This window comes from Lissotriton vulgaris, unplaced genomic scaffold, assembly GCF_964263255.1.
Source record: "Lissotriton vulgaris unplaced genomic scaffold, aLisVul1.2 SCAFFOLD_254, whole genome shotgun sequence".
Taxonomy (NCBI): domain Eukaryota; kingdom Metazoa; phylum Chordata; class Amphibia; order Caudata; family Salamandridae; genus Lissotriton; species Lissotriton vulgaris.
In genome coordinates, this window is record NW_028243099.1 from 366,865 (window position 1) to 387,089 (window position 20,225).

A 20,225-nucleotide genomic window follows, 5' to 3' on the forward strand; every position below is an offset into this window, starting at 1 on the left:
CTATATGCAAATCAGCTCTGACCCTGTGCCTCATGGGAACAGTCCAGCCGAACTACCAAGCCATGTCTTTCCCAGACCGAAATCAAGCATCCAAGGACCGGTTTCTGGCTATCAGCCTTCATCAGCCTGGATAGCTTGACTCCAGTGGTGTGGAGAGCCTGGGACTCACGTCTGAGTATACCCAGCACACTCGGGGTGAAAATTGCAAAAACACAGTTGATGGACAGAATGCAGAACAATGTCATACATTCACCCCAGTACAAGGATCTGGGCCTAAATCCATTGTTTTTTTGCACTCCACACCACCCTGGGTTAGACACTGGCTATATGCAAATCAGCTCTGACCCTGTGCCTCATGGGAACAGTCCAGTCTGAACTACCAAGCCATGTCTTTCCCAGACCGGAATCAAGCATCCAAGGACCAGTTTCTGGCTATCAGCCTTCATCAGCCTGGATAGCTTGACTCCAGTGGTGTGGAGAGCCTGGGACTCACGTCTGAGTATACCCAGCACACTCGGGGTGAAAATTGCAAAAAACACAGTTGATGGACAGAATGCAGAACAATGTCATACATTCACCCCAGTACAAGGATCTGTGCCTAAATCCATCGTTTTTTTGCACTCCACACCAAAAAACAATGAATTTAGGCCCAGATCTTTGTACTGGGGTGAATGTAAGAAATTGTTCTGCATTCTGTCCATCAACTGTGTTTTTTGCAATTTTCACCCCGAGTGGGCTGGGTATGCTCAGACGTGAGTCCCAGGCTCTCCACATCACTGGAGTCAAGCTATCCAGGCTGAAGAAGGCTGATAGCCAGAAACCGGTCCTTGGATGCTTGATTCCGGTCTAGGAAAGACATGGCTTGGTAGTTCGGGCTGGACTGTTCCCATGAGGCACAGGGTCATGGCTGATTTGCATATAGCCAGTGTCTGACCTAGGGTGGTGTGGAGAGCAAAAAAACAATGGATTTAGGCCCAGGTCTTTGTACTGGGGCGAATGTAAGAAATTGTTCTGCATTCTGTCCATCAACTGTGTTTTTTGCAATTTTCACCCCGAGGGGGCTGGGTATGCTCAGACGTGAGTCCCAGGCTCTCCACATCACTGGAGTCAAGCTATCCAGGCTGAAGAAGGCTGATAGCCAGAAACCGGTCCTTGGATGCTTGATTACGGTCTAGGAAAGACATGGCTTGGTAGTTCGGGCTGGACTGTTCCCATGAGGCACAGGGTCAAGGCTGATTTGCATATAGCCAGTGTCTGACCTAGGGTGGTGTGGAGAGCAAAAAAACGATGAATTTAGGCCCAGATCTTTGTACTGGGTTGAATGTAAGAAATTGTTCTGCATTCTGTCCATCAACTGTGTTTTTTGCAATTTTCACCCCGAGTGGGCTGGTTATGCTCAGACGTGAGTCCCTGGCTCTCCACATCACTGGAGTCAAGCTTTCCAGGCTGAAGAAGGCTGATAGCCAGAAACCGATCTTTGGATGCTTGATTCCGGTCTAGGAAAGACATGGCTTGGTAGTTCGGGCTGGACTGTTCCCATGAGGCACAGGGTCAAGGCTGATTTGCATATAGCCAGTGTCTGACCTAGGGTGGTGTGGAGAGCAAAAAAAACGATGGATTTAGGCCCAGATCTTTGTACTGGGGTGAATGTAAGAAATTGTTCTGCATTCTGTCCATCAACTGTGTTTTTTGCAATTTTTCACCCTTTGGTAGTTGGCATCTTTCTAGAAAGGCGTTCATCAGCTCCCGGCTTTATTTAGACCCAAGTGTTGGTATGTAGAAGAATCAGAAGATTCAAGAGAGCGGATGACATTTTTCTTGTAGCCAATTTATCCCATAGTTTCTTCCTGTCTATGTTGTCAAAGGTGGACGAATAGACAATGAAGCGGGCGTTGAGTCGTAGTTTAGCATCTCTCACAGCGTCTATCAGGAGGATGAGTATGTTTGTTTTGGTTCCCATGTCCCTGCAGAATCCAATTTGGTTTACGTGGAATAACTGACATTTCTGTCGCCCAGTCAATAAGTTCTTCCAAGAGAAGGCCAGCGTAATATTTGGCATGGTTATCATTCGAGGCGACAAGCCTGTCGTTTTTGGCTTTATTCTTGTTGCCTTTCTTGTGTATTGGGGATATGATTGACCCCTTCCAAGAATCCAATTGAAGTAGCCACTACTAGCCAGGTCAGATAGGAGAATTTGTAGGTGATAACAATAAAATGTTGCCTAAACTCTTTTTTTATATGGAGCAAAAGTATGAGATGAAGGAGGTTATATGGTGTGTTAGTGAGGTGGAAATCAAAGGAAGACCTGGAGGGCTGAACCTGAAGCCAACAGAAATATCAATGTCATTGAAGGACAGAGAGTGAACCAACAACACTGAAAGAACATGTAGGTAGAGGAACAGCTAGCTGCTCAATCAGTTGTTTGTAGTTTCTCTTTTTACTCTTAGGTGTCAGCAATTGAGAAAGGTTTGGATAGGAGACAGATAAGACATCCGTTTTCTACAACATATCCTTTGTTAAAAAACTTTTTGGTAAAGTCAACATTCGACACAAACGGCATCTCAGAGCTAGCACAGAGTGTGCTAAAACTGATGCAGTATCACTGAAAAAGAGGGAAAAGCCAAATTGTCTTTCTCTCCTAACTCACATGCAGCTTATTCCACAGTTGAACAGCCAGAATCACCCGGTTCACCCCATCTGTTGTGTCACACCGTAGGGATAAGGGGTGGATGAAGAGACAAACAATGAATTTGCAGGGGACAGTATAAGCCTAATTTGTCAGTCAAAATGTTGGAGCCAGTTTTGAGATAGGCTTTGTACACTACGCACTTGGCCTCAGAATGCATATGGCATGCTATATGTAAACAAGGGGAAAGGATGTGGCCTAACGGCTAGAGGGTCGAACTTGAAGCTGGAGAACTGGGTTCGAGTCTCGGTGTGGGACACTCAACATCCTGTGATTCTGGGCAAACACTTAATCTCCCCATGCCTAACAAAATGAATGTGTCAGTCTGTAACGCAACTGGTGCTCATGTAAAGAGCTCCGATACCTTACGGTCGAGTTCACGCCATATAAAACAAACAACAACAAAAAACGAACAACAAAAAGAGTTTTTGGGGCATGGTTACTTTAGGGCTTTTTGATCTCTGACGCAAGAATAAGCACAGACCACAATCCACATATGTTGTGTGTTGGCCTAGCTAAAAGACTGCATGCCCAAAACAATACCACAAAAACTCTCTGCATGACACAAAGCATTGGCACAGTTATGCCTAAAAACCCCAGGTTGAACAATGATCCAAATTCTTCAAAAATGACAAAAGCATCATTTGTCAATGTAGCGATATGTGGTCAAAAGGACAGATCAGAGTCCATCATGATACTCAAATGTATGCTGCTGGGAATTGCGGGCCACTGTTCAGACTCTCAGACCAACAGGAAATACGAGAATATCATCGCCTCTGTTTTTAGTGGTGTGATCTACAGAATACCATAGTTCATGTATATCTTTACAGCCATCATAGAAAAGCCAGCTGGGATGTTGATTGCCATCCATACATCTATCCATCCATTAGGGTATTACTGGTATCCATGTAGAACAGTGTAGCATGGATGAAGTCCATTACCTGCCTTAAACAAGTAATGAAAAAAGATGGAGGAAAGGTAGAATCCTGGGTAAACCTTTATAATGGAGCGCAGAGTGCAGACAGAACAAATAGCATATACATCCAAGATTTGACCACACTTTAATTTTATGAGGTCTAGTCACAGAGTCATTCTGGAGTGTTGAAAGCAATACTCTTCTTTTTCTTACTCTTAAGGGCCTCTCTGAATTGGCCCCAAACATCTAAAATAGCAATAAAACAGGAAAATGCATATAAAATGAGTACAAATAAAGAGAAAAGTGCCCTCTTTTTACTTTGACTAATAGGGAGTTGGATGTTTAATGCCAGAGTCACAAAAGCATGTTAGAGTACGTAAAAGAGTATTCCTGCAGTACCGCCTTCTGCAGGCATAAATGCTTTTCTGATTCGGCCACAGTCTGCATTGCTTCAACCAGTGGCTCATAAAACGATTGTTACCTCAAAACATTAGCCATTTCTTCCGAAAGTATAAACATCCCAGAAGATGCACCTTCTTGGATCACACTACTCAAAAGAGATCATGCAGAGAACCAGATCACCCCTGAGGACTGGGGATGTCACACAAAAAAATTGAGACTTCCAATTTCAAGTAATGAAAGTTTTTTGTAAGTGAGAATTTGCATATATTTGCAACTCTGTACATTACCAGATTCTCTAAAAGGAACCCAAGAAATATAACAACCTCAACTGTACAGAGGCCACTTGTGCCCACTAAAAGTAGCGGTGTGAGGAAAGAGTTGTCGGTTACCATGGTTTCGGAGAGTGACGGCAGCGGCGAGGAGGGGCTTGTTCAGCTTTAGGTTCAGGTACATCTCACAAAAGGTCTTCCCAGCTGAAAACTCCGAGGGAACTGAGACCCCAGTAGCCGATGCATTGGCTTTGAATTCAGTTTCAAGCTCAGAAAGAAACTTCAGGGACACCACAGAAGAGAAAGGAAAATAACAAAAAGTTAATGATTCTGTATGCACAGAACAACAAATATTAAATGTCATTTAAAACACCTTTGACCTCTCCCCCATACAACACTACTAGAAACAGAAAGTCCCCGCTTTTTCAATTTCCTAAAATAATGTATTTATCATAGGGTCACTTAGGTAATTATTCTTATCCAAATAATATTTACAAATAACATGCTTATTTGTTACCAGTTGCACATTAGTACATGGAGCTCATTGGAAACAAGAACCTGATGCGTAATACTGGAACAAAAAGGACACCAAGCAAACAAGACCTGTCATGGTATGATCTTCCAAAGATGGTTAGAGGGTTCCTTTTCACATTGCAATCAAATGCAATTGCAAATGGCATATGCTACATAAAAAAGAAAAACCATGCAGCTGCCTAAACGTTGTGGCAATATACATGCAATAAAAATTTGAAAAAAATGACCAATACCATATAGCTTAAAAAATAAATATACAAGTGATTCCTAGAAGAACAAGTTACTTACCTTTGATAAACCGTTTCTGGTAACCACAGATTCCTCACCTTTTGAATTCTCCCACAGTTCTCAGACTAAATCCAGAAAATCTTCAGCAGTTACCTTGCATGCTGCTAGGTGGCGCTGGGAGCTCCGCATCAACGTCATTCCATGCCAGCGGTGGCCTATATTGACTTTTCCGCAGACGCGGAGCCAAAATGAGATTGGTAACAACTAGAATGCAGAGTCCTGATTTAGAATCTTTTTATTGGAAAAGTCAAGTTCACAAACCAGGGAGAATGAGAGGGTTGGTGAGAAATCTACAGTTAGACAGATTCTCTACCAGAAAGAGTGTTACCAAAAAAGAAACTTGTTCTTCTGATAGAGACTTTTAACCACAGATGTATCACCTTTTGAATAGATTATCAAGCAATAACTTCTAAAGTGGGAGGAAGGGCTATGCATTGGCTCAAACCAAAAAGTCCTCAAGGATCGAGTGGGCCTTTGCTGGCGGACCCGACTGTCCAGACAATAGTCCAACATGAACATATGGACTGACACCCACATAGCAGCCTTACAAATGTTCAGAACCAGCACGCAACGCAGGGGTAGCAGCATTGCCTCTGGTCGAATGAGCCCATCAACCTACAGGATGCTGCCCGTCTCTCAGTGTGTGGCAGATCTTAATGCAGTGTAAGATGAAATGCTCAGTTTCTGCTCAGCCTTGCTCTTCATTGTTCCACTGAATCCGATAAAGAGCGAACTGTCCACCCAGTGTCTCTGGAGCCATCAATGTAGAAGCCAAGAGGTCTTTACAGATCCAGACAGTGACATCTCTCCTCCTCCTTAGCGGGATGAGGCAGAGCAAAAAACACCAGAAGGGTAATGTTCAGGCAATAATAAAAGGGAGCCCATACTTTTGGAAGGAAGGAGGCTCGGGTCCACAGAACCAGATCCACATGAAGAATGTAAGAAGCAAATTGAAATCTCTTTGGGGTATAACAGAGAAGCAGGAAACATATTTTGTAACTCTTTGAGGACACACGTCATAACTGTTGATTTAAATAATTATGGATGGTTCAGCAACCATAAAAAGGCCAAAAGAGCCAACAGGTACACTTTAGCATTACCTAAAACAAAGCCTTGCTGGTTCAAGGGGCAACACAAACAACAGAACCTCAGACAGCCTGGTGTAGAGTGGGTCAATATGTTAAGCAGAGCACCAGGCCACAAACGTATCTAAAAGATAGGAGTATACAGATTTGATTGAGGGACCCCTGGCTGTCACAATGACATCATGACGTAAGAAGGAAGACTGAAGTACTCCTCTGTCGCTGCTCAATTTCCATGCATAGAGGTGTACGTTGCACGGGTTCAAGTGCACAACGCTCCCCTGAGGCAGCCTGGTCTGAGGACAGACGCTCATGCCCAGAAGTTTGAGATACCATAGTCTCTGTGCCCAATCCAGGCCACAATGGTGATTTGGACCCAGTATGTCCTGATGTTCTTCAGGACTCTGGGAAGCAGAGGTATCAACAGGAAGGCGTACAGAAGTCCAGAGGTTCATTCTACATAAAAAGAGTCAGTGCTGGAGCCACCTTGGAAACTCCAAAGCACAAAAGTACTGAAATTGCATGCTCTTGTGGTGGCAAAAAGATCGAGCCATGGTTCTGCCCATTCGCAGAAAAGACCCTGCACCACCTCCGGATTTGACTGTATTTGTAGTTCATCTGCTCTGATGTTACTGGAATCCGCCAGGTGGCAGGTCATGCGACAAATTCCTTGGCAGTATAACCACAGACACAAAGCGTTCTGGCACAGGGTTCACAACCCTAATCCTCCCTGCTTGTTGCAGTACTACATGGCAGTGGTGATGCCCAAGAGTACCTTCCTAGCGTCCCTTTGATGGTTGGCAGGATGGCTTTCAGCCCCCAAGTGGTTGGCTCTAAGCTCCAGGTGTTTGATATTGAGGCAGACCTCTGCCGGAGACCAGGTGTCTCTGATCTCCACCTCTCCTAGATAACCCAGAAGAGATGCATTGGCCACAACTGTGAGCTCTGGGTGGAGTAAGGAGAGGGGTCTCTGCCATAGCCCCACTCGCAGTCCAAGCCCCTTGATGCTGTGCCCACTGGGACTTGAGATCCCACTGCAGATACGCCCTCTGACGTGCTTGATCAGCAGGATGCAGGAGGCCATCAGTCCCAGCAGCCTCAGACTCATCCTCACTGAGATCTAGGACAGAGATTGAAACATCATTATCATAACCCAAACATCTTTGACTCTCAGCTTTGGGAAATTGTTGCGAAACTGTACTGTGTCCAAAATGGCTCAGATGAAGGGAGCATCTGCAAAGGAGTCAGTGTAACTTTGGCACATTGATAGTGAGACCCAAGGAAATCAGGAGGTTCGCAGTGGTCTGGAGATGGTAGACAACTGCCTAGGGTGGGACCGCCTTTAACAACCAGTTGTTGAGGTAGAGGAAAACATTAGCCCGTACCTCTGAAAATATACTGCTACCACACCTCTGTGAGGTGCTGGTGAGACTAAAAGGGAGCACAGCTGAATGGAAATGCTTTGGCCTACCATGAACAACAGTTAACATCTGTGACCCTGCAGAACGAGAATGTGAAAATAAGCGTCCTGTAGGTCCAGCGCTACCATCCAGTCTCCAGGCTAGAGGGCAGACAAGATCTGGCCAGGATGAGCATTTCGAAATTGACTTTCTGCACAAAGACATTCAGAGAGTATAGTTCTAAAATTGGATCAAGGCCTCTGTGCTTTTTCAGCACCAGGAAGAAGTGAGAACAATATCCACAACCAACTTCTGGTGCTGGCACCCGCTCTGTGGCCCCTTTGGCCAAAACAGTTAGCATTCCAACTGCAAGAGCAACTAGTGGTAATCGGTAGGCCGGACTCGGAATGGCGGAAGGTGCGGCGGGGTCTCGCGAATTGGTAAAGAATAACCCTGCTAAACAATCTGCAGGACCCACTTGTCCAAAGTCATCCCCTGCTTCCTTGTCAGAACAGGTCCTCTCCTGCCTCGGATTGGCTGGTTGTGTGATGTGCGGGGCATGCTAACGAGGCTTGGACAGGGTGGCAGCTGGGGGAGGCCAGAAGATTGGGCTGCAGGGTGTTCTTATTGCCCTCTCATATGAGTACCGCGGCTGCTATCACAGAAAGGCTGGGTTAATTGTTGCAGCTGATGGGGATTATGGTGATATTGAAAGCTCCTATCAGAACCATGTACAGGGAGAAAATGATGAGGCGATTGGCACAGAGAAACAGGGAGCATGCTGTGGCCCTGCTATCCTTGAAGTGCTCCAAGACTGAGTCCGCTTTATCCCCAAACTCTCTGAATCTATCAATGGTATGTCCACAAGACTGGAGTGGGCGACTCCCTAAAAGCCAGTGGGCTGCGTCCAGGTGTGTCTGTGAATGGCCACATTGGGGCCAATAGCTCTGTCAAGGCAGTCAGTAGTACCAGCTCACAATAGAAGGTGAATTTGGTCCCAAGTTGCATAAAGCTGGGTCTAATGTGAGGTAGCATGGTGGGCAAAAACAAAGGACAGCGATGCGGTGCGAGCGATCTCGAGCGACAGATATTAATTGAAGCACTCCATCCGTCCCTTTTTGCATTCTTTATTCGACATGATAAAGATACAGCCAACAAGTAATTGAAGTCATAGCTATGGTCTTAGAGTAGAAGTGAAATGTTATTAAATTTTGATGCAGTTTTTGTTATTGAGGTGTGTTTTTAGCTCTTCTAATGAAATAAACAGATCCCCAAAAAACCTGAAATAGGAGTGGGACAGGAACTAAACTGCAAAAAAGAACAAATCAAATGCTCTAGGCAAAGAGTCAAATGCAAGAAAAAACATAACAAAATCCTTTGAATATAGAATAAATCATCTTCTTAACTTTATTTCACACTCACAATTTATACTTTAAAATATGGTTGCCATATCTGAAATATTTTGTACAGAAAAGAGTGAACTATTCCACTCTCATATTAAAAAATCCAGACAGACTCGCAAACTCAAAACCTTCGTACTAAACACATCTTGTAGTAACCTATACAAACTGTCTTGTATAATACCCAAGGGACATATTCAACATAATACAAGGAAAACAGATGTTCTCACAAATGTGTGGCCTAGTTAGAATAAATCTTCATTTATTTTTTCACCAGGCTATTAGCTTGAAATACATTTTCAGGTCTGTCAACATCCTAGAGCATATCTTCATGTGGTTTGCATAATTAGTTATCTATACTTTATAAAGCTGATAGTTTTCATTGGTCTCAGAAGGACTGATACTACTTTGTATTGTCACAGGGATAGAAAAGCAAGTGCTGATGTGTGTTTCGGTCGACCACACATCTTCTTCAGGGCACAATCAGTACCAATAAAAACATAGAGTGAGAAAGGAAAAGAAGGGCCTCGTCCCTCCGATTCTCTGTACAGACATAGACAGATCAAATACTGTTTCAACGCTAAAACACTCCTCCCTGAGTAGGAATAGCAAAGCGGGATGCGGACCGCGATCCAATCCGCAGTGGATTGAGTCTGTGTAATTCGGTAAATGGTATGGAAGCGGAAAAACGCTCCTACCTCCATCAGTTCAACTTTGACGATTGGCCAAGAGGACAGAGATTCCAATATATTCAGTAGATTCATTCACTGATTAGTTCAGGTTGGGAAGTTGTGGTGTCACCCAGGTGGATTTGACTCCATTTGTTCAAAACGTGCTGCGCTCAGGAACCTTCGGGCCAGGTGATGAAAGAGTATCCGTCTATTTCCGTACAGAGAACAGGAGGGAGGAGGCCCTTATTTTTCTTTTCTTCTCTGTTTTTTGGTACATAAGCTTTCTTATTATTTAATAAATTTCAAGTTTTTCACTACCAGTACATGTAAAACTTAAACATACATGTCCCACTTTTTAAATACAATGCGCCCTGACTTACGGGTTGTTAAGGCCCGTACGTCAGGGTGAGTTATGTATTAAAAAATGTGGTGAGTTATGTATTAAAAAAGTGTTTTAGGCTCAGCAAACGGGTTATTGGCAGTTTAAAACTGCACTACAAGCTGCACAATAAGTTCTGCAGGCCCACTAGTAGCATTTAATTTATCGGGCAAACTTTGGCTTGGGAACAGGTAGAAATATCAAGATTGTTCTCAAATGAAATATATTTTAAAATCCTGTTTAATGGTAAAGTCGGTTTTAAGTCTCAATTCTGAAAATTACATTTTTAGAATGTTAGCATTTTTATTGTCCTAACCATTTGGTGCCTGCTGCAAGTGTCCTGGGTTACATGACCCTACTATTAGGCTTTGTGTATTCCTCCCAGACAGTGAGACAATAGGGCTTCGGTGTTGGCAGAATGGATGGGGGTGGGGATTTCTCCTGCCCGCTTACATTTCAAAGCACTGACTCCAGCACACACACAAAGGAACAACACACTAGTCGTTTGTCCCCCAAGACTTCTTGGAGCCTGGTAAGGGAAGGGAAGAACTTTCCAGAACCAGATCCGGGGGAAGCCTAGAGGATGCCCCCATGTCAACGGCTAACACCAGGTATAATTATTGGACCTCTTGACCAACTCTTCAATACACTCCTCGACCCGGGGAGGACACCAGAAGGACTGTGTTGTACTCCCAAAGGACTGCCCTGCGGCTTAAATCCATGACTACCATAGATAGTTGGCTGGCCTCCTGTGTGATCTACAGGGACATAGCAAGCTCCAGAGACCTGCACCTGGCCCTGCTGGAGTGAGTCCTGACCCCAAAGTGGTGCACCTCCAGTCCTGTACCATTGGGTTTGGTGCTTGTGGTGCTTCTCTTGCTTAACCCTAAAAACGGGGACTCAGAATATTTTTAACCAAGAAGTGGTTTGATACTGGGACCCACCTGCTTGTCAATCTGCCCTAGTTGCCTCGTCGATCGGCCTGACTCCACAGTAACTCCTGCTACATTCTTCATTGCAGCCGCAAATCATGTTCAGCAGGACCTCTCAGCGAAGGTATATGGTTCCGAGAAGCCCTCACTGGCAACAGCCTGCAGCTTAATCCCCTGTAGATTTTTAACTTCCAAAAAAATGACTAAGTCTGAAGGTAAAATCTCCACCATAACCTTGTCCAATTGCTCCCCTATGCTGACGTCTCATCCTCGTAAACGGTCAGCTGCCTTGCTCTGCTGAACTTTACCATCTCAGGAATCTTTCTTGGTCTGAAGGTAAACCGAGACAGGGCCTAATCCACCACTCCATCTTTGTCGGCCTTCACTTTTGACTTTACTCCAGTCTTGCACGACAAGCTACCAGCAGCTGGCACATTGATTCTTTTGATGTATGACGTTACAAAGCAAACAATTACAACGCATACCTTTAAAACGCGTTTTTTACGACACATCTTGCATTACAATGCATACCATTACAATGCAATCCATTACAACGCATGCTCTATTACAAAGAAAATGGCTATTCTAACAACGCCGGGTGCTTACCTCAGGGAAGCTGCTCGTCAGTAAGGGATATACGTAGTAATGGCATGTGTTGTAGTGGCATGCGTTGTAATGGAACTTGTGTTGTATTGACTACTTTGTAAAGGCATATTGCTGTAATGCCTGCATTGTAATGGATGTTTCCCGATTTTTTCGGTGCTAGATTTTACTAAAACTGTAACATTCATTTTGGTGTCATTCTATTTATTGAGACTTGCTCCATTTATCTAAATTGGTTTGGGATTTTTCTTGTTTTGTCTGTTCACTTTATTACTGTTTGTGTCCTGCATACATACTGAACACAGAGCCTCTGAGTCAAGCCGGACTGCCTTTGTACTAAAGTACCAGAGGGTTAAGCAAAGGTTGATTCAGTGACTTCTGTGGTTCACCCCAGCATGCACTGTGGTTATTGAATGAGTGGGGCTACCACCCCCTCAACAAATAACCCCATTTCCTACAGATATTAGAGGTGTTGGCAATTCTCTTCATACAATCATAGAAGGATTTCACTTCTTATTAGGTTTAATACATTACACAACAGTGAAGGAATGTCCATAGTGCCTCAACAGGTTACAGCCACTCCCAAATTTTATGCGTACGGACATTCCAATTCTTCTCCTTAGTAAATGTCAACCCCCAAGAATGATAGGACAGTTCTGTATGGTTTGGGAAGAAGGTTGATTGCTTTATATCCCAGAACTACAACCAAAGAGGACTAGTGGTCCCACAAAATAGACAGGTAAGACTTACACACTAAAAACTCATTTTAAACACAAGACAGGCAGTGCTGGTGGTGCACCAGTAGTGACATGCAGTGGGATTTGATGAGACAGTGAACAAAACGATCTACCCAGTGGGGGTGAGATACGAAGGTTCACACCCTCCTCAAATTGCCAACTCCCCTGCAGAACGCTGAAGAAAAGGGAGCAGGGCTTCTTTTAAATGGGGATATGAGCACTGGAAAAAGGAAAAACCCTTTTTCATCAGAGCCGGTTAAGCCACAAATACAGTGTTTGTCTTTGCCAAACTTACCAAAAGACAATATGAAGAGGACATCTCTACTGGCCCCACATATAACCAGTACTTCCAAAATATGAAGTGATAATCAGGGGAGGGTCAGACAGACCTTGAAAAGCCCCCTCTTCCTGCGGGTAACTGGGATCTGGCCAGGAGCTGACATCTGGATAAAAGTAGGTGGGAAGAGAAAACATGCCAATAGAACAATCAGACGGGATACTCCTGATTCTTTAAGCTAAAATGGCTTAATTTTGGCTGTCTCCCACCTGAAATTGACTGTTTCAACGGAAGTCAATGGGGGAAATGCAGTCTTCAGATTACTTTTTTAAAATCTGCCGCGTACCCATCCATAAAGTTGGCAGGTATGGAAAAAGGAGCAATGGGAGTAGCAGACAGATTTATGGCAGGTCCAGGTTTTATCTGCAGGCCCGTAAGCTAGGAGGGCTTAAGTCTCACTATCTGTTGTATTCTCCTTACTTGTATTTTGCTCTATCGCTTTAAGACTCACATTCTATGTTCCTGATGTCATATTCTGCTTTGCTTTGTCTGGATTCTTCCTTGCCAGTTAGCTCCCTGGCTTTCTGATGGGAACACCAGTTATTCTCTGTAGAGCTTAATAAATATCCATTATTCTTTTATCTGCCTCTCCACTTCATTTACAACACATGGCGACGATGAGCAAAGGGAGCTGAACAACTACAGAGGGAGGAGAACTCCACTGGTGAAAAAGGAACCACGCAAGTTTACTTGGCTAAATTTCTAGCAGGAAGAAGTTGTTGCCAAGAAGAGAAAATTTCTAGCTAAGAGAAACTATTCTGAAGAAAACTCAATTTTTAACTGGGAGAAACGAGAAAGAAACTTCAAGTAAAGTGGAACTGTGACCAAGAAACGGAAATTCTATCTGTGAATTTGTCTGAAACTTTAAGAACAGTAGCCAAGGAAAAGAAAGAAAACCCAACACTTAAAGGCAACAAAATCTTTCTCAAACAACTGGTGAGTTTGAGAGAATATTTGTCCTTGCCTGCTTGTACTTTGGATTTGAATGAAACTGTGACCTAGTTGCTTTTAAAATTGTGAAAAGCGTAATCTGTGCAGAAGAAACGGAATTTGTTAGCTTAAACGTTTTATTCATGGCACGTATACAAAGTGAACCACAATGGTGACTGAGAGCATCTTTCGAAATTAACCGGCAGCACCAGCAGAAAGACGGAGACATTTAAACATTGCGCAGCATTTTTCGAAATTTTGCTCGAGCAGGGAAACACGAGCCTACTCACCGTTAGAACCCGGTGACATTTTCCGAACTGAGCCATTGATGCTGGTTGTCGGCGTCAAGCAGGAAGTAGAAGCAAGCGTCGAGCAGGAAAAGGAAACAAGCGTCATCACCCCCAAGCGGCAGTGACGTAATGACGCTACGTGGCGGCCATTTTGAAGCAGTCTTTGGTTACTAAGCAACCAATTTTACCGGAGCAACCCGTTTTGTGGAATGTATTTCGTATTCAATTAAAGAGCAATTTTTATTTTCTCCAAAACGGAGTGACTGGAGCAGTAAGCAGTATCAAGTCTCGAGTGACTGGAGCGGTAAGCAGTAACTAGCGGTATTTACAGAAGTAAGCAACCCGTTTTTTTTCTTTTTATTATTCTTTCAATCAACTCGTCATGTCTCAATGAAGGAGCATGATTGTGAAGCAGTGATAAACATCGTTGTCTACTTGAAGTATTCTACGGAAACACTGTGAACAGTGCAAGACCCATTTCTTCATTGCATAGTACCTTATTTGAGGAGATTACTCAAGTGTCTGCTTTAAAGAATATAAACTGCATTAAAGAATATAAACTGCGAGTGTGTAAACAAGAGTTACTATCTGTAGTTTAACCTGAGGATTATATATATATATATTTTTTTTTGCTCAAAAAGGAAAAGGAAAGACTATTACAATGGAGAACCATAATGTCATTATGCCGCCTATGTTCTTACAGACAAGTGGAGATCCACCCATTGAGTGGGACGAATGGATAGACATTTTTGAAAACTACATAGAGGCACTTGATGGGAAGGATTTCAGTGCTACAAGAAAAAAAGCTCTTTTATTAAGTGCATTGGGGAAAGAGGGTCAGCATTCTTTCAAATATTTACCAGTAGGACTAAACCAGGATGGTAGGATGATAACTAATGTTTACACCGAGGCAAAGGCGCGAATGAAAAAACAATATTCAAAAGAAGTAAATATCGTTATGGCGAGACACAAATTTTACACGCAACCACAAAGAGCAGAAGAATCAGTAGATCAATTTGTGACCAGATTGCGTGAACTGTCTATTAAATGTAATTTTGGAGAAATAAGAGATGAAATGATAAGAGACCAGTTAATAGTACAGTGTAGGAATAAAAAGATGTAGGAAAAATTGTGGGCAGCAAAAAACCCTACCTTGCAAATGGCTATCGATATAGCAAAGGTAGTTGAAGAATCGAATGTATGCATGAAAGAGATGGAAAAAAAGGATAGTGTAAAAGAAAGTGGACAAGGGAATGGTGTTTCCTGTGTTGAACAGGAAGAAGTTGCTGCTGTGAATAGGAAAAGTGTAGACTCAGGGGAGAAAGGCCCTAAGAGATTTAATACTGGATTTTCCAGTAGTGAGAGAAATAGATTCCAGGGGAGAATGTGCGGTAGGTGTGGGAGTACGTTTCATACCTCAGATTACAAAAAATGTTTTGCCCTAGATAAAGTGTGTAGAAAGTGTGGGAGGAAAGGTCATTTATTTAAAATGTGCAAAGGAATGAATAGCGAAAAGGTAGCAGTTGTGGAGAAGAGAGAGATAGGGAGAGGCGAAGTTACTGTTGAGGGCGCCAATAAGATATTGTGTTTGGGTAAAGATGGTACGTGTGAAGGAGAACCAGGCAGAAGGGAGAGGCCTAAAGCTCAATTCCTTATTGACAAAAAGGAAGTCCAGTTAATGGTTGATCCTGGGTCGTTGTGGACTATTATTCCAAATGAGATGTACTTGGAAAATTGGAAAGATGTGCACTTGTTGGCCAGTGATATTAGCCCTTGTGGATATCAGGGAGAGAGTATAGAATTGATTGGATATATGGTATGTGAAATATCATTTAAGGACCGTTCTGCAAAAGGGAAAGTTTATGTAGCCAAGTCGGGTCCTGCGATCTTGGGTTGGGGACAACAGTATCACCTCAGTATTGTCATTAACCCTAGGGCCGAACAGCAAGTGATGGTAGTGGATAGCATAACTACTGAGTCAATAGTTGAAGGAATGAATGGTTTGTTTGATGAACACATTGGAGAACTGAAAGGTTACGTGCATAAGATTGTACTGCGTGATGATGCCGTACCTATGCAACACAGAGTCAGAAAAGTCCCATTTATTGCACGTGAGGAGGTGAAGAAGATGTTGAAGGAGATGTTAGACCAAGGGGTGACAGAACAGATCGAAACTTCACCCTGGATTTCTGCCGTTGTTATCACAACCAAATCCGACGGAAAATTCCGGTTCTGTGTGGACCTTCGCACCTTGAACCAAAACATTGTTGTGGAGCTAGTTCTGTCACTAAAGGGTGGAAAGTATTTTTCTAAGCTGGACCTCCGCAGCGCTTATCATCAAATTAAGCTGCACCAAGACTCTAAGGCATTGACTGCTTTCATAACAACTGAGGGAATCTACAACACTATCCTTACCCCTAGGAGAAGAAACCAGGAAAGAGAAAGGGAAATACATAGGTTGTGAAGGAAGGTGAAGGATTGAGGACAATAATATCCTTGTGTAAGAACAAGGAAGACACTTTAAATAGAATCTACATCAAGGTCGTGAACCCCTGGTGCCCTGCAAGAAGAGCTTGTGTGCTTAACTGATGGACCAGGCCCTCCCTGCAGTGTCACCCTCAAATTTTCTGCCTTTACCCTCTACTTTTTGCTGAATTCATTTTTGCTGGCCTTAGGACTCTGTGCACTTCAGCTAACCAGTGCTAAAGTGTTTGCGCTCTCACCGTAACACATGCTAGGATTGGCCTACACCCAAATTGGCACATACAATTTACTTGTAAGTCCTTAGTATTGTGGTGCTACATACGCCCAGGTCCTGTAAATTAAATGCAAATAATGGGCCTGCATCACTGATTGCACCACACACTTATGTAGTGTCTCAGGCCTGCTACTGTAGCTTGTTCATGCAGTTTTAAACTGCCATTACGACCTGGTAAAGTAAACCCTTGCCAGGAGTAAAGCTTCCTTTTTTAATACCCATAAGTCACCCTTAGGATAGGTCCTGGATAGCCCAGAGGGCAGAGTGTACTGTATGTAAAATGTTGGATATGTACACTTAGGTTTTACTTGTCTTGGTAGTGAAAAACTCGTAAATTCATTTTTCACCACTGCAAGGCCTATCTCTCCCATAGGATAACACTAAAGTGTACATATTACATTTAATAAGCTGTAATCTCCAAATAGGAACAGGTAACCAGTTTATGTTTGGTATCTTTACAATTGTAATGTTAAATCCAAACATATAGACGAGTTGGATTTTAAATTACAATTTTGAAAATGCCACTTTTAGATAGTTGTCATGTTCCTGCCTTAGCCATTCATGCCTGCAGCCTGTCTCTGGGTCATATGACTGGGTGCAGTTGACAGTTGGGCTTTGTGCATTCCTCCTAGACAGCCACACCCAATAGAGAGCTTAGGTGTGCCTGAATGGTCATCAATAGTAGTATGGGAGGGAATAGCTGGGCATAGTCCTACTTATACTTGAATAGGCTGTGTCCTCCTGCCACACAAAGGGCTGCATGTTCCCTTTAGTTAGTCTGGAACCAGGACAAGTGAGACAGGATGCATGGGGATTGCAAAGATAAACCTTTAGAAGATTCAACCTCACTTAAAGGGCACAACTGGGTATACATACTGGACCTCAGACTCTTCAGTACACTTCTGGACCAGTGGATACTCTGCCAGGAAGGACTGCTGTGCTGCTGAGATGACTGCCACCCTGCTTGACTGCTTATCTGAATGAGCTTCTGCCCTGCTGTGCTACCTTGCTACCTACTGCCCTTAGCCCAATGAGAAGAGCTGAATCTGCACCTCTTGAACCCAGGACTCTTAGAGTGGCTCCAAGGGCTTGTCTTCTGGCCTCCTTTTCTGAGCCACAGAGACATACCACACTCCCAACCACCTGCGCCAGCACCCAGATCCAGGTGGAGCAAGCCCCTGGTCCCCAAGTGGTGCCCCTCAGGCACTGTTCCCTGTAAGGTGTGCGCGTGCGTGTGCCTCAGTACCCCGAGTGCGCAGTGTTATGTGAGTAGCGTGCACACACAGCACATCCCGGGAAAGAGTTTGTGCGATGGTGTTTAAAAGTATGACGTGTGCTTTCAGATGACCCTTAAAGCCCAGGACGTGTTTGTAGACTTGCTGCATTTCTTTTCTTCATGGAATGCGGCTGCGGGGCTGATTGTGGACCTTTCGAAAGAATTGATGTTAATCAGAAGACTCCCTGTTACAATTTGGTCCGATATTCAAGGAATCATGAGCTGAGGGCGTTATTCTTCATTTGGTTGCAGCGATATTGAACTGTTGTGCGTGAGAGACCTGAGTTGTTCACAAAGTAGGGAGCAGTCAATAGGATGCTTGCTGTTTTTTAAGGGGATATATCATACATTCCAACATTTTCAAACACAAAGGGTTCGATTTTCAAAAAATATATAGGGGGAATGCACAGAGGTCGTTGAGGCAGGAGACACTTTGAATAAAGATATTTGGACTGAGATGTTGTAATATGGTTCTGGGGAAGTGTAGTTTTCTTCTAATAAACTTTAATTGATTCTGTTAAATTTCAGTAAAAGTAAGTGAAGCACAATCCTTGATTCAGTAGTACAAGTGATTATATTTTCATTCTTCTGTTTTACAAACATGCTCTTTCTTTCACATGAAAGAGCTATACACCAAGTATTTATTTAAGTGTTTTTCTGTGGGAAATGTGATGGTGTGTCCATGTATTATAAGTGATAAATTGCCCTCTGATGTACATAATATGGATATTACAAGTTCCCTTAGACCTCTATAGTCATATAAATGAACTCGTGCCTCTACACAGCCATGGAACTCTTCTGTGACTCGCAGTATCGATATACGGTACGGTGTGGGGGGTGCTATATATTCTCATCTTCGTATATCTAAAATAAATCAACATTCTTGACAAGAGCTACATGTTTTACCCTGCATCACCTACAATAAACCGTATCTCCTCTCCTACTGCTATGAACTCCCCAAAAAAGAAAAAAAAATTCTAGAACCTTCCCTCTTCTATCCCTCTATTACTCCTTTTCATTCCAAATAACAGAATAATATGTCCACCACTCAAATGAATTTAATAATTTCCTATACTAATTCCCCACTAATCCTGTTTGGGTTCCAGAGTAGCGTGCTACTCACCAAAAAGCGCTTCAACACCTCATCAGGGGTAGCAAGCGATATATAAATGCAAACCTTTTTCCCTCTTCTATCCCTCCACTATCCTTCTCAATCTAAATAACAGACTAACATATCCACCAGTCAAATTAGGCATGTGCGTGGGAGGGGTACTTTAAATCCAGCGAGTGTGAGAATTACAGTACAACAAGTGTTTTGATTACTTATATCATTGCATATGTCTTTTTGGATTTTCATTTTTACTTTTAGTCACTTATGTCAGTTGCTGAATCTCACCAGTGGCAAGAGAGTGTCTTGACACCAGCACACGAATGGAAATATACCTTTGTCCCTCTCATATTTATCTAATGAGTGGTGACCCCCTTCCCTGAGCTGTCGCCAGGTTGAGGTGATGTAGTCTACCCTGAAGTTACAAGTAGGCTATTTTTTCTGACTCTTGTTGACACACTTGTTAGGTGTTTTAATTAAATAGGGAGCCCTTTGCTCCCTTAGGTGATATTTTGTTCTATGACACTGATTTCTGTATATCAATTCTTCGGCAGGTACAGTCACCATCTTTAGAACCCAATGCAACTTTGGATCTGTATTTCAGCATTTTCTTTTGTATTCACATATCATTTCTACACTATTTGCAGCAGCATCACTTAGGACCTGACGAAAGCCCTGACACCTTGCGGGTCATCACGGCTGAAACATGTTGACCTCACATTTTGTCTGACACATGTGGTTTAGATCCATACCGCAGGTGCACTGTTTATAACCCTGACAGCGAGAATATAGGAATAAAGTGCATTATTATTCTACTAAGTTAGTTTTAAATCACTCCCCACACATTTAGTAACATTTATGTTGCGCTGCGCCCTTACCTTAGACACTTTTTTCTCATCTCTGGGATTTAGAATATCCGATTAGAGTAGGCTCTAAAAACATCCCTGCGCTCCTCCCTCTCAGAGAGGGGGTTGTAGCCCTTGGGGGAATTAGGTGTTTTCACCAAGAGGAGAATCCCATATGATGAAGCATGCCACCTATGGTGGGTGAAGAATTAAGTCCTTAAAGGGATTATCCCACAGTGCAGGTCTTTAAACTTTTCCCTAGGACCCTCCCTTTGAAATTTCTTGTGTAGCAAGCCCCTGACTCCCAAGTGTTGCCCCTCAGGTCCTGGACCCTTGGTGTACCCGCAGAGAGGCTGAATTTAAGTTATTGGGGTATTTACAG

At 43.2% G+C, this 20,225-nt stretch overlaps 1 protein-coding gene across 1 annotated transcript in view; it reads right to left on the minus strand.

Annotated features, from left to right (window-relative positions):
• EPHX2 (epoxide hydrolase 2) overlaps positions 1–20,225 on the minus strand; it is a gene marked incomplete at its 3' end in the record, with an annotated part of 433,424 nt that overhangs the window by 338,441 nt on the left and 74,758 nt on the right. Inside the window, exon 3 of the mRNA XM_086948495.1 lies at positions 4,394–4,553. Coding sequence (XP_086804621.1) covers positions 4,394–4,553 — 160 coding nt within the window. The remainder of the gene's footprint in view (positions 1–4,393; positions 4,554–20,225) is intronic.